Here is a 15,692-nt window from a genome sequence, read left to right as displayed (position 1 = left end):
TATTTTCGATATCTTACGAAGAAAATGCTACCAATTTTGAATAATACAATCGAAAGTACTGCCAAAATAAATCCATTTAGTTACAGCACTTTTCACTCGATCAGAAACTGTTACATAGTAACAGTTTAAATTCGGATCGAATACAACTTTCGACTTGTTCGAACTTTCGAATCGAGTTACATATTGATCGGATTTATTTTCAATGCTGTGTCCTGCTGTATTTTCACTCACCTACAAAAGCAGTACGAAATAAACAACAAGTCTCTTTATCTAAATATTGCATTTGTTTCATACTTCGAGAAAATACAGAACGAAACTATTGCATTTTTTTACATTGGTGACCTTCTGACCTTTTTTACATTGATGACCTTTTTACATTGGTGAATGCATGTTCCAATGTATTATAATTATTGTCCGAATCAGAGATGCCAATTTAGAGTTTTTCCCGCTACTTTTGATTGACGCATGATTTTTGAAGCATAAAAACCACTGTTTAAGGTTTGTATGTATAGTGGTTGTAGCGATTTTTACGCAAACTTGTTTATTGTCATAACTTTTAAAGCAAAAATAAAAAATAACGGACCTAAGCCCATATAAGTTTGGACAAGAAGACTACTTGTAACAACAATTTGACAATAAACTATTTTGATTTGACTTTGTTGAAATTTCAACGAATGATTATTTTTGCCCTTTTTAGAAATTTTTATAGTGTTTGTTTGTCTTAGTCAGTAGAGATCTATGGTGATATTTAAAAAAAATATTTGTAGCGATTTTTACGTCGGAGCAGTTGGCATCCCTGGTCCGAATGCAAAATGTAAACAACTCCTTGGCGGAAACAATTGCGACTTTGGAGTGTATGGTATCGTCACAGCTGCTGGGATAAGGAACTGTCAATCCGATTTTGAAATTGAAAATGTTGAACGATCAATTATTGAAATTTGTAAACTTTGTTGAAAAATACGTAAGATAATGAGGTCCGATTTGCGTCGTATAAGAAACTCTATAAAAGTCTATTTATTTTTGACAATACATTTAAAAAATTATGACATATCAAAGTTGCGTTGTTGCATTTACCTGTATTCTTCTACCATGACCGTATTAAAGGTGAGAATACATAGACTGATTTTTTGACTAGATTAAGTCCTCTGCTTGCTTCTTTGAAAAAGAACAAAGGATTAGGGTGAACAAGTATAGTTTATAGGCCAATATTGAACTAAGTCAACCTAAAACTCTTTTATTATTTTACGAAGAAGCCAGCCGATGACTTAAACCCATGAAAAGGCGTTTTATGTATTTTCTACTTTAATACTTTTCGTCAGTATGTAGATTCCGCAACGGGACTAAAATAAATCCGGCTGTTATCCACTCGATTTCAAATGCCAATTCTATGGAGTATACGTCACGTAAATTGTATTCTAAATCTGGTGGATATTATTTGACGCATACGCTATGGAATTGACATTTGAGATCGCGTAGAGTTCGTAAATCTAAACAATAAATCCTGATTTTCAGTTGACGTTTATATTACTTTCATGGTAAAAGAATACAGGTAGTCGCATCGACACAGCTGCTGGGATAATAAACTGTCAAACCAATTTTGAAATTGAAAATGTTGAATGAAAAATTATTAAAATTTGTAAAAATTGTTGAAAATGCATATTATAACAACCTCCGATTTGCGTCGTATAAAAATTTTTTTGATAAAACATTCACTGCAAATTTCAGATCATTAAGCTCGTCTCGAAAGAGAAAACAAACACATAAATCATAAAAACATATGATCTTCGCCCTTACAAGGCAAAACTCAAACATTTTTACATTTGACATGACCTATATTCTTCTACCATGATTACTTTTCACCATGTATATTTGTTTCGTTCCATAAAGTTGTAAAACAACTTATATTCTTACACTATGAATAATTCTTTGGTTTTTTTGGTATAAAGACGTGTTTTGATAATTTTAGATAAATACATTCTTATAATTATTTTCTAGTAATTTGTACCCACAAGTTAGACAATCTCCATATTTGTATATAGACCACAATAAATTAATTTTTTTTCTCCATAGTTTGTATAAATAACTTTTCTTTTGAAAACCGCAGGTATTTGAGACCAACATGATATTACTCTGAAAATTCAGCAAATTTTGTATTTGATTTTAAGTGTATAAACATCCAGCTCATTCATAACGCAAACATTGATAAAATCAAGTTAATCTTTTTGGAAAAAAATTTGTATTGCAAAATAATCGAAATGAAACAAATTAATAATAATACAATAAATCCGCCAAATATGTAAGCTATATAAATTAGCTATATAATAATATAAATAAGCTATATGAATATAAATTTAGGAATGATAATAATTAATAAAAAAAAACTTTTGTGAATTATAGTGATCTAAAAAAATTAAACATCGTTACGTTTATATTGTGGCGGTAGTATAGCAAAGAGCCCTACGAAACCCAGTTTTTAATGTGTATATTAAATTTTGCTAATGTGATTAATAGTGCGATTCTCTAAATAGTTAAAAACAAAATTATTGAAATAAACAAGAATTTAAATTAAAATTTTGAAAGTCACTTTCAGAAACACAACTGTCAAAATATTTCTCTCCATTCGACTTTTGAGTAAAGTAAACAGACAGCATCCGGTAGAATTTGGAACCAATTGTTACCAGATACCGTGTAATGTTTGCAATTCGAAGTCGTCTTTCAAAGTGTTCATGTACTTCGGATCTACCTGGGATCAATTACTTGCAATGCTTCATTATCCTTTTCGAATATAAAACTATCAAATTAATACCCAAAAAATTAATTTTATTTCATCAGAACAATTACAGCAGTTGACTTGGATGAACAGGATGGTTTACAACTGATCCACAGCCAAATTAATTCCAATTCATGTATTGGACTTGCCAATGAACTTATTAAAAGGGTAAGTTTTTTGTACCAAGTACTTGGAATACTTGGTACTTGGTATAAGAATATAAGTTAAATTGTAAATACATAAAAAGCTTTTTCGACTGGCTTGAAGGTGAGAACACATAGGAGGCTTTTTTGACTGATCTATGTCTTTGGCTGGTATCTTCGTATTTGGCCTGTCCTGCCCGTATTCAATGATTTTTGACTGGCTTAAATCATGGTCTGGCTTTTTCAGAAAAGAACAAAGGAGCGTAGGGCCAATATCGAACTAAGAGAACCTAAAAATCCTTTGTTCCTCTACGAAGAAGCCAGCCGATGACTTAACGTGAGAATACATAAAACGCTTCTCTGACTGGCTTAAGTCATCGGGTGGCTTCTTCGTAGAGAAATAAAGAAGTCTTAGGGTCTAGGTACATAAAAATCTTGAAGTCTTGGCTAGGCATATTTTGTGACATTTCATAAAGGAATTACAGAGCCGCACCAAAATCCTGCCGTCGTTTTCCATTATAATTTGACATTAATATGCCTAGCCATGACTTCAAGCTTGTTATGTACTTGCACCTTTAGGTTGGTTTAATTCGTTTTTGGCCCTACATTCCTTTGATCTTTCCAAAATCGAACTAAGCCAACCTGAAACTGCATTGTTCCTCTACGAAGAAGGCAGCCGATGACTTAAGCTATTCAAAAAAGTGTTTTATGCATTCTCACCTTTATGTGGACTTTGAACAAGTAATGGTATAATAAGGAGGTAGAAAAGCTCCGTAAAACTGCAAAAATACAGTCCTGCAACAAGTTGTCTTTATTTATTTGATATTTTTCCTTATTCTTAAAATGGTTTTAATAAAAAACAAGTAAAAAACACCGGCCGGGCCAAACTTTTAATACCCTCCACCTTAGGGTAACGGAAACATTAGAGCCCATTATAGCCCCTATATAACGGCACCTCCCGATATTCGGTATTTTGATGCATTTAGTGACATTATTTACCGGAATTATTTCAAAATTTGTATTTGAAGTTCGTAATGGATGCTACAGCCTATTACAAAAATTTGTCTGTGCAAGTCCACATCTTCATATAGCCCCCATGGTACCTCCCTATATTCGGAATTTTGATGATTTAAGCTAAATTATAAACAGATTTTTTTTCAATTTTCGCATTTGAATACTGTAATAACTTATGACAAAAGTTTCCTATGCAGGTCCACGTCGTCGTATAGACCCTAATATACGATTACATTCGGTATTTTTAAGATTTTAACAGAATTTTTAACGGATTTTATTTTTTTGAAAATTGCCAAATTTGTACCAAATGGTGGAGGGTATTCAAAGTTCGGCCCGGCCGAACTTACAGCTTTTCTACTCGTTTTTAATTTCATTTTTGTTGGTCATAAAATTTACACTTTACAACAAATCGTCAGGCACCTGCATTTATATAACATGACCATGAAAACATTTTTTTACAGCTTGAAAGCAGTGAACATTTATCAACCTTGTTCACATTGCTTCAACTGCTCCAGACTCAAGCTGGAGGTGATTCAATATGGAAAGAAATCGAAGAAATTATCCAAACAGTGGTAAATCGGCAAATCCATAATGATCTGAATCAGGATATGAATTTAGAAACGAATAGTAAAAGCATACAGTCGATCTCAATGCACACATCGTTGTCCACGGAATCGTTGATAATTGGAGCGAGTCACGGAACAAAACCTGTCATTCCTCACATATCACCAGCACCACCACCGCCTCCACCATCTCCAAATAGCAACAATCCTTCGCCGCGTCCTGACAGTATTTCTTCTGAAATTGAGGAATTGCTACCGCAACAGAGTCCACCGAATCCGAACTTAAAAATGAAGTCATTATATTGGGATATAGTAGCGCCTCAAACGGTGCTGGGCCAGAAAAACATCTGGACTACCATGGCCAATAAACACAAGAAATCTTTTCGACTTCCAATTGAATGGCATAAAGCAGAATCATTATTCTCTGTTCCATTACCAATGACCACAAATACTCTGGATAGATCAACAATCAAACCGCATTCAACAAAATTGAAATTACTAAATGATCAGCATAGTTTTCTCGTTGAAATATTCCTCGAACAATTTAAGGGGTAAGTACTTTGGTTACGTCGAAAAAGTGAAAAAAATGAAAAAAGTGAAAATTACAATGATAATTATTGAATAATTTTCAACATTGACAATATAATTACGCAACTTCGTGCGTAATTTCTAAATTGTATTAATTGTTGAGTAAAATTATTTTGTTGAAATATAATTTGCCACATGTTATATTATTACTAGCTGGCCCAGACCGCGTTGCCGGTCTGTAGTTTAACGCATAGTTTTTAAAGCATAATAATTCTCACATCTGGCTCACATAAGTGGCACAAGTTTTAGTATAGATGATGACTCGACTAAAGAGCAATAAATATGCATTTCAAAAATGCCAATCTGGGTTCACGTACCGGGCGATTTATAGTGTTTCAAAAAACCTGATCCTTTTTTCCAGCCAGAGGTTTTAATTTGAGAGTTGGAAACCCAAATAATATAGCATATTTATTAAACAGTATACTTCAACTGTTTATAATAGTCCCATGATTGGTTGATGGTTCTATCGATTCGAAAATATAACCAAAACCCTCGAAATAGGTAAAACCAGGAGGAATGTTTATTCTTCCGGTAGGCAAGTTAAGTTCGTAAATGGGCCATGTAGGCCCACGTCTTCATATAGCCCCCATATAACAGTACCTCCCGATATTCGGTATTTTGATTATTTTAGCGACATTATTAACCGAAATTGTTTAAAATTTGGTATTTGAAGTTCGTAATGGATACTACAGCCTAAGACATAAAATTGTCTGTGCAGGTCCACGTCTTCATATAGCTCCCATATAACGGTACCTCCAAATATTCAGTACTTTGTTGATTCTAGCATCATTATTCACCGGAATTGTTTGAAACTATGTATTTAGAGTTCGTAATGAGAACTACAGTCTGTGACAGAAAATTGTCTATGCAGGCCCAATTCTTCACACAGCTCCGATATAACGGTACCTCCCTATATACGATATTTTGATGATTTTAGCTACATTATTCAACGTATTTCAAGTTTCGAATTCGAATATGGTAATGACTTATGACAAACAATGCCTATGTAGGCCCACGTCGTACAGACACCAATATAACGGCTATATTTGGTATTTTTAACAGAATTTTGTAATGATTTTATTTCCAAATTCGTTCCAAATGGTGGAGGGTTTGAATACCCGACCCGGTCGAACTTACTGTTTTTTAACTTGTTGGAATTTCAATGCTCATTTTTCAATATTTGCCGAATGGAATATTGCAATATGTTCTGCTCACTAGCCAGTTTTCGGCCACTGCGACGCGGGTTTCGATCAAATCGCTTCTTTACTTTTCGAACCATTTCTGATAAAATTGCTGTTTTCTTCCGTCCACTTCCTTGACGTCGGACTACGTTACCAGTATCACAGTATCGGTAACGAGCGATGGTACGAGACACAAAAGATTTATTCACATTTAAATGCAGAAGTGAATTTAAATGCTTGGCATGAATTAATGCATATTTTAAAATGGCCATAACTCCTTAAATATTGAGTTTTCAACGTTTTTAGCTATTATTTGTGATCACTTTTTAGGCATGAATAATTGCATATTTTAAAATGGGCATAACACCTTAAATATTGAGTTTTCGGCGTTTTTAGCTATTATTTGTAACCACATTTTTAGGCATGAATAATTGCATATTTTAAAATGGATATAACTCCTTAAATATTGAGTTTTCTACGTTTTTAGCTATTATTTGTTATCACTTTTTTAGGCATGAATAATTGCATATTTTAAAATGGCCATAACTCCTCAAATATTGATTTTCGGTGTTTTTAGCTATTATTTGTGACCACATTTTTAGGCATGAATAATTGCATATTTTAAAATGGCCATAACTCCTTAAATATTAAGTTTTCGGCATTTTTAGCTATTATTTGTGATCACTTTTTTAGGCATAAATTAATGCATATTTTAAAATGGCCATAACTCCTTAAATATTGAGTTTTCGGCGTTTTTAGCTATTATTTGTAACCACATTTTTAGGCATGAATAACTGCATATTTTAAAATGGATATAACTCCTTAAATATTGAGTTTTCGGCGTTTTTAGCTACTATTTGTGATCACTTTTTTAGGCATGAATAATTGCATATTTTAAAATGGCCATAATTCCTTAAATATTGAGTTTTCGGCGTTTTTAGCTATTTTTTGTGATCACTTTTTTAGGCATGAATAACTACATGTTTTAAAATGGCCATAACTCCTTAAATATTGAGTTTTCGGCGTTTTTAGCTATTATTTGTGATAATTGCATATTTTAAAATGGCCATAATTCCTCAAATATTGAGTTTTCGGGGTTTTTAGCTATTTTTTGTGATCACTTTTTTAGGCATGAATAATTGCATATTTTAGCTTTTATTTATGATCACTTTTTTAGGCATGAATAACTACATATTTTAAAATGGCCATAACTCCTTAAATATTGAGTTTTCGGCGTTTTTAGCTATTATTTGTGATCACTTTTTTTGGCATGAATAATTGCATATTTTAAAATGGCCATTACTCCTTAAATCTTAAGTTTTCTGCATTTTTAGCTATTATTTGTGATCACTTTTTTTGGCATGAATTAATGCATATTTTAAAATGGCCATAACTCCTTAAATATTGAGTTTTTACAAACGGAATGAAGAACTTAGTATACCCACCATACTATGTATGCAGAGGGTATAAAAAACAACACTATTGTCAGCTACAAGTGGTGTTTTGAGCCGAAGTCACGATTTAAGCTTTGATCCCTTTTAGCCTTAATAGTATTATTTTATCTTATATTATTCTTATTCCAGCTTGAAAACTGATGATGAAATTATAGAACTTGTTCGTAGCTGCAGACACCAAGTCATGGGTATGGAGAAAATCAAACGTCTATTAAGACTTTTGTCCGAAATGGATGAGCTGGATATACTTAGAACGTTCGCTGGCAACCGAAATCACTTAGTTCGTGCGGAAATCTTCTTAATTAAACTAATCGAAATTCCTGAGTGAGTGCACCAAATTTTTACCTAGGGTCTAGGGTCTAATTAGTGCTTGTATAATTTTGTAAACTAAAAGTTTATTAAAATAATTTATTTCTCAATTTCAGTTATAAACTTCGCCTAGAATGCATGGCATTTAAGGAAGATTTCAACGAAAATTTTACACAATTGCAAGATTCAATGAAAATTGTGATACAAGCGGCCAATGGTAAGATAATCTGGACACCGATTAAAATATCTGCTTTTGCGTATGTTTATCTACAAAATCTCTAACCTGGCGATTGCTCGCAATAAATTTGTCTACATAAAACCAAATAAATGTAATGTGTCTGATCAATTATCTGGGTTAACCCTGGCAGAGATTTTGTATTTAAACGTGTTTCTAGAACCCTGTAACTCCCCCACAAAGGGTCAACATTTTTATAATTATAACTCTTATAAAACGTAATGAAATACTACGATTGGCTTCAATCTACACAAATCACTATATTTTTTATAAAACCAAGGTCAGGTGTGAAGATGGAATATATCGGTCTACTCCTTTTGGTACCTCCCCCACAAAGGGTCAAAATTTTGAATATTCATGAAGCTCATAAAATGCAAAATTATTATCCGAATCCATTCAGACTTGGCACATCTCAATATTTTTTATCAACACAAGATCTGTTATAAAGATAGTTGAGATTGGTCCATTTCTTCGGGTACCTCCCCCACAAAGGGTCAAAATTTTTAATAATCAAAACAATTAAAAATCCGAAAAAAGCATCCGGTTCTCTTCATATTTCACACATCCCATTATTTCTACAAACACAAGATCTGCTGTGAAGATGGGATATATCGGTCCACTCTTTCTGGTACCTCCTCCACAAAGGGTCAAAATTTTAAATAATTTTAGCTCTTATAAAATGTGATGTATGAGTCCGATTGTCTTCCAATTACATACATCATAATATTATTATTAACCCAAGATGGATTATACCGGTCTACTCCTTCTGGTACCTCCCCCCCAAAGGCTCAACGTTTTGAATAACCAAAAGGATTATAAAATCCGAAATAAGCATCCGGTTCTCTTCATATTTCACACATCCCATTTTTTCTACTAACACAAGATCTGCTGTGAAGACGGGATATATCGGTCCACTCCTTCTGGTATCTCCCCCAAAAAGGGTCAACATTTTGAATATCCATTAAGCTTATAAAACGCTAAATTAAGATCCGATTTCATTCCAGACTTGGTGCATCTCAATATTTCCATCAACACAAGATCTGTTATCAAGATGGTAGAAATCGGAACATTTCTTCTGGCAGCTGCCACACATAGGTTTTGAAAAACAAAACGCTCAAAGAAAGCCAAATAAGCATCCAACTCTGTTCAAATTTCATACATTCAAACATTTTTGCTAACACAAGATCTGTTGTGAAGATGATATATATCTGCGAACCACTTCTGGTACCTCACACACAAAGCGTCACAATTTTCAATACTTTTATCTGTCATAACTTGCGAAACAAGTCGGCGATTCTTTACAACTTGCTAAATATTTCTCTCAACTAAAAACCTGGGATGAATACGGAATTGATCGGAATTTTTGATAAAAATCCATAAAATTGTATATAAATGTTCGATTTTCTTGTAATTTTCCCCTACCTGTATTTTTATTTGTATCAGATGAACTGTGAAAATGGAATACTTCGGTCGTCTATATTTGGTACCTCACGTACAGTTATATCATATTTATGTAGGTCCGATACGGAAAGGACAAATTTGGTCCATTGCTTCGGAACCTACTCCATAGAGGGTGAACAATTCGTATAATCGTAGCAGAAGTTAAAATATATTTTAATAATCAAACATTGGCTGACGGTAGACATCTGTTGGCACAACCGACCGATACTTCTTAACTTGTTTTTTTTTTTCCTTTTAATTCTAGAACTTCTAAATAACAAGGGTTTGCATGAAATCTTGTACACAATAGTGTTGGTGGGAAACTTTTTAAATTCGGGAAAATTTGGTGGAAATGCCATTGGTATTAAGTTGTCGTCTTTGCCGAAACTAAGTCAAACACGAGCTAACACCGTCCACATGAATTTCTTACATTTTATGGTTGATCAAATAAAGAGAACGCAGCCATATCTATTACAGTCATTGAACGAATTTCGAAATTTGCATGAAACTGATAAGTAAGTTTAGGGAAAGATTGAAGAACTCAAATATATGAGTTATCGGCCGATATTTTTGCTGTTTTTTTATGTTAATTACACCCTTTCTTTGCAGAATAAATCTAGAACAAATACCCGTCGATATTAAAAAATTTGATAGTCTTTTGCAAAGCCTTAAATCACGACTTGAATTACCAAACACCATGTTGGACATGAATGGGCAGATGTTAAAATCATTAGAAAATGATGAAGCTCAAATCCAAAATTTGAAAGAGACTTTAAAAGACGTAGAAGATATACGTATCAAGCTAGCTACATTCTTTTGTGAACCCTCGTCCACATTCAAATTGAAGGACTGTTTTAAAATTTTTGAAAAATTTCTATGGGATTTGAAACGTGCCGAAACGGAACTCGAAATCATTGAAACCAACACCATAAGTAAGCAGAAGCAATCGTATGGAACAATAGCAACCCCATCGAAAGGTAAGAAAATTGCATGTCAATGCGAAAGTGAAAACTGAATTGGGATATGAAGGTGCATTCAAAAATTACAAAAATAATCCAGGGTGAGATAAAAAAAATTAGAATAAGTTTAGATTTGTTCGATTTGTTCTCCTTGGGCACGAATTATGGCCTTCAAAAGGCCAATGAAACCACACGCTGCCCCAATCTTGCTCTGCGGTATTTTGGCCCATTCCCGGCGAAGCGCTTGTTTAAGGTGATCGACACTTTGGTATTTTTTAGTGCTTTCCAAAATACTCCAGACACAATAGTCCAACGGATTGGTATCCGAAGATTTTGGTGACCATTGTGAGCTGGAAATGAAGCGAGGAACCTCATTTTGTAACCATTCTTGGTGGCGCGTGCTGAGTGCGATGGTTCTGAGTCCTGTTGGAATGTTTAAGGTCTGAGGCCAAAATGTTTGAGTGGCCAAGGCTTTAATACGTCCTCCAGAATATTTTCGAGATAATATTCGGCATTTATTCTGATGCAACGGTCGATTAATATGAGCGGAGAGCGACCATCAGCTGTTATGGCGGCCCACACCATCACCATGGCCGGCGCTTGAGTTCTGGTGGCCAATCTAAGTGCACATTTTCTGCTGACCTCTTTGGCAAGTAAACACGATCATTTTGTTTGTTTACAAACTGCTGGACAACGAATGTTTTCTCATCGGAGAAAACCAAATTCAGCAGCTCACCATTTTCGGCCAAGCGAAGCAACTCTTTAGCTCTTTTGAGTCTATTTTCTTTCTGTTGCGGTGTAAGTTTTAAATTTCAATGGCTTTACCCCGAGCTCATTTTTCAATATTTGCTGAATGGAATATTGCGATATGTTCAACTCACGAGCCATTTTTCGGCAACTGCGACGCGGGTTTCGATCAAGTCACTTGTTTTCTTTTCGAACCATTTCTGCTAATGTTGCTGTTTTCTTCCGTCCACTTCCTTGACGTCAGTCTACGTTACCAGTATCACAGTATCGATAACGAGCGATGGTACGAGACACACAAGATTTATTTACATTCAAATGCTGGAGTGCTCTAACGATAGCCACTTGTGGTTTTGCAGCCAAATATAAAGACATCACACTATCACGCTTGAATTCCATCACGAATAACTTTTTTTGTGGAAAATTCTCACCAAAATGCTTTTGTGCTCTTGTAAACAATATAATGAGCTGTCACTGGAATAATTTTAACAGCTGTCTCACCTTGTATATCTTCGTCCGATTTTCCTTTTATTGTGCCCCAAACGTGTAATATCAGCCCAAATTTTGCACATACGACCAAATTAACCTGGAATGGAGTATGCCAGATTTGATCGAAATCGGTTCATATATATCTATAGCTCCTATATAATTGTTCATCCGATTTGTTATTTTTGTCCTCTGCAGCCATATCAGCTGTACTATAGTTCAAAATACCTTTGCTAAATTTTATCGAGATCGGTTCAGAATTGGATGTAGCTCCCATATAAATCTTCGTCCGATTTGCTTTTATAAGCCCAAATGGGATGGAATTTGGCACTTACGACCAAATTGAGTCTAGAAACAACTATGTAAAATTTGGTGAAAATCGATTCAGATGTAGCTATAGCTTTCATATATAATGTTCATCCGATTTGTTATATTTGTTTTCCACAGGCGTAATATGCTATATATATATATATATATATATATATATATATATATATATATATATATATATATATATATATATATATATATATATATATATATATATATATATATATATATATATATATATATATATATATATATATATATATATATATATAATATATATATATATATATATATATATATATATATATATATATATATATATATATATATATATAGTGCATATTACGCCCAAATTTATCGAGATCGAGTCAGATATGGACATATATATATTTTTCCGATTTCTAGTTAATTGTGCACCAAATGGGTAGTACAAGTCCGAATTGAAAAGGCACGAATGCCTCGGCAAATTTAGTAGACCGATTTAGAGGAGGATAATCCTTTAATATATAAGCTTCTTTGGACTTTAGGTTATAACTATAATCATAAATGGTATGATTTAGTTCTAAAAAAATCTCCATAAAAACATGTATTTATCATGCGAAGCTCTACTAAATGTGAAAAGTGGTGTAGGGTATCATAAAGACGGCCCGCCCGATTTTAAGACTTTCTTTGTTGGTTTTTATTTTATTACATATTACATATGTTATACTCAATCAAAGATTGATCAGAATTTTTTCCCATTATTCCATACAACAGTTCTTTTCACAAACAAAACGACATATAATAAAAATTATTATAATATTTTCAGGAAAATCAAATATTAATATTCACAATCGCTTTGAAACTGTAAAAGTTGCAAGAAGCAAAGGTTTCATAAGAGAGGCAATAGAATCTGAACAAAGTAACAGGGTGACATTGAAAACTAATACAGCTGAAAAGATAAGTGAGTATTAACCCCAACTTCGAATTTTATTTTATTTTATTTCGATAAATAAAAAAAATATTTTTAGGTTCTTTGCAAAAGTCGAAAAAAGAATCTGCAGTTGATAAATTCAAGTCAAACAAGGAAGTATTGCAGAAAAGTGTTTCAAGTAAAATTCGACATTATTCGGATATTTCACAGCAGCATAACTCAGGTAGTGTGACAAATTTGCCCAGCGCAGCTAAGGATAAATCAGCTATATCAAAATGCGAAGAAATCGGTGTCCATGTAATGCCAGTAAACGAGGCAAAATTGCAAGAAATTATTCGGAAATTAAAACCAGTACCTAAAAAGAACAGTCTATGGGATATACCACGAGAAAAACTATTACGACACTCAATTCCAAAGGGACCCATTACTAAGGATAAGGACATTTTTGCAGATAGAAAGAAGTTTTTTGAAAATATTGCCAGCAAAACAGATAATGAAAAAACTCAAACACCTAAATTAACGCTGCAAACAAGAAAAAAAATCAATTACAGCTCGCTGAAAGATACATCAAACGAGTCGTCGGTAACTGAGCAAGCAAGTGAGGAAACAAATATGAACCAAAAGCATGCATTTAATTCAACACCTTCCGAAATGCCGAACTCCAAAATAGAGGAAATAAATGAATCGAAAAAGTCTCAGAATGAATCAGATGATATGGCTAAAATGACGCAAATTGAGGGCAAGTCATCTTTTCCAAAACGCATATTTACCTCAATTGTAAAAAAAATTGGCTTTGGGAAATAAATTTCAAAATAACATCAAATTTTTAAACTTAATTACATCAGATATTTTTTAATTTTCAGGCATATAACATAGTTTTAAATTTTGAAATTTAGTCATTTTGACAGTCTGATTGTCTTTAATAAGGCCTATATAAGGTCGGACAAAAAGAATACTCTTGACAACAATTTGGCAATAAAATGAATTGTTTTTTATTTAACTTTCTTTGAATTTCAAATTACATTTATGTTATTGACTGCAAATATGGCCTTAACTCCAATTTGTACTTATTAAAATTTCTAAAAAATATTTAAAAATACATATGAAAAGAACCTCGGATAGGCGTCGCATAAGAAAACATATAAAAGTCAACTTTTTGACAAAACTTTTTTAAAATTAATTAATCAATTAACCCAGGTAGGTTAAATTTTCGTCAATACATTCTTCTGATCCTTGTATATCAGGGTTAAGTCGGGAATAGATTTTTTTCGGTTTAAATTGTCAAATTAATTGTACATACCATGGTACAATACGGTGGTAGAACAGTTTTGTAAAACTACAGATATGCAGGCCTGAGGCTATGTTAGCTTCCGTCAGAATTATTCAAAATTGTATGCAAGAAGTTGTCTTCATTTGTTCGATATTTTTCCTCATTATACCCTCAGCCATATGGCTACAGAGGGTATATATCATTTGATACGGTCAAAACGTGCCTAGTCGAAATAACGGTTTTAGACCCTAGGTCTCTGTGGACCAAATCCGTTTCAGAACATTTGGAGTCGATTTAGCGATGTCCGTCCGTCTGTCTGTCTGTCTGTCTGTCTGGCTGGCTGGTGCGCACGATAACTCTCGAAGGGAGTATCCGATTTGGTCCAAACTTGGTACATCGTAATATTTATACCCTCAGCCATATGGCTACAGAGGGTATATATCATTTGATACGGCCAAAACGTGCCTAGTCGAAATAACGGTTTTAGACCCTAGGTCTCTTTGGACCAAATCCGTTTCAGAACATTTGGAGTCGATCTAGCGATGTCCGTCCGTCCGTCCGTCTGTCTGTCTGTCTGTCTGTCTGGCTGGCTGGTGCGCACGATAACTCTCCAAGGGAGTATCCGATTTGGTCCAAATTGGCTACAACGTAATATTTTTGTCAAACTTAGATCGAGTTCGGAGATAGGCAATATCGGTCCACTCCTTCTGGTACCTCCCCCACAAAAGGTCAAAATGTTCAAAAAATATATTCTTTGCACAGAAAGAGAAAGGATAATCCAAATTTGCTCCAACTTTGCAAATCCTAATATTTGCATCAGTGCTAGGGCAGGTGTGGAAATGGACAATATCGGTCCACTCCATCAAGTACCTCCCCCACAAATGGTCAAAATTTTGAATAATTACAATTCTCATAAAATGTTATGTAAGTGCCCGACTGTCTTCAAGTTTCACACATCCCAATATTTATATTAACCCAAGGTCTTGTGTTAAGATAAACAATATCGGCCCACTCCTTCTGGTACCTCCACCACAAAAGGTCGAAATTTTCAAAAAAAAAAAAAAAAAAAACAATTTTTTGCACAGAAAGAGAAAGGCTAATCCGAATTTGCTCCGACTTTGCGAATCCTAATATTTGCGTCAGTGCTAGGACAGGTGTGAAAATGGAAATATCGGTCCACTCCATCAAGTACCTCCCCCACAAAATATTGAAATTTTGAGTACCCATGAAGCTCATAAATCGCCAAACTAACATCCGATTCCATTTAGACTTGGCATAACCTTAACACTAGTC

At 33.8% G+C, this 15,692-nt stretch overlaps 1 protein-coding gene across 1 annotated transcript; it reads left to right on the top strand.

Moving 5' to 3' along the window:
- Nucleotides 1-1,570: 1,570 nt before the first annotated feature.
- LOC131806939 (FH2 domain-containing protein 1-like) lies at nucleotides 1,571-13,953 on the top strand. Its single transcript, XM_059131878.1, has 9 exons — nucleotides 1,571-2,296; nucleotides 2,833-2,938; nucleotides 4,389-5,041; nucleotides 7,843-8,037; nucleotides 8,139-8,239; nucleotides 9,963-10,212; nucleotides 10,307-10,674; nucleotides 13,025-13,159; nucleotides 13,227-13,953. The coding sequence occupies exons 1-9, from the start codon at nucleotides 2,256-2,258 to the stop codon at nucleotides 13,931-13,933; spliced, it is 2,556 nt and encodes an 851-aa protein (XP_058987861.1). The 5' UTR covers nucleotides 1,571-2,255; the 3' UTR covers nucleotides 13,934-13,953.
- Nucleotides 13,954-15,692: the final 1,739 nt, after the last annotated feature.

Source organism: Musca domestica, unplaced genomic scaffold (assembly GCF_030504385.1).
Source record: "Musca domestica strain aabys unplaced genomic scaffold, Musca_domestica.polishedcontigs.V.1.1 9, whole genome shotgun sequence".
NCBI classification, from domain to species: Eukaryota; Metazoa; Arthropoda; class Insecta; order Diptera; family Muscidae; genus Musca; species Musca domestica.
The sequence above is the reverse complement of the archived record's forward strand: the minus strand, read 5'-3'. Positions and strand labels throughout refer to the sequence as shown.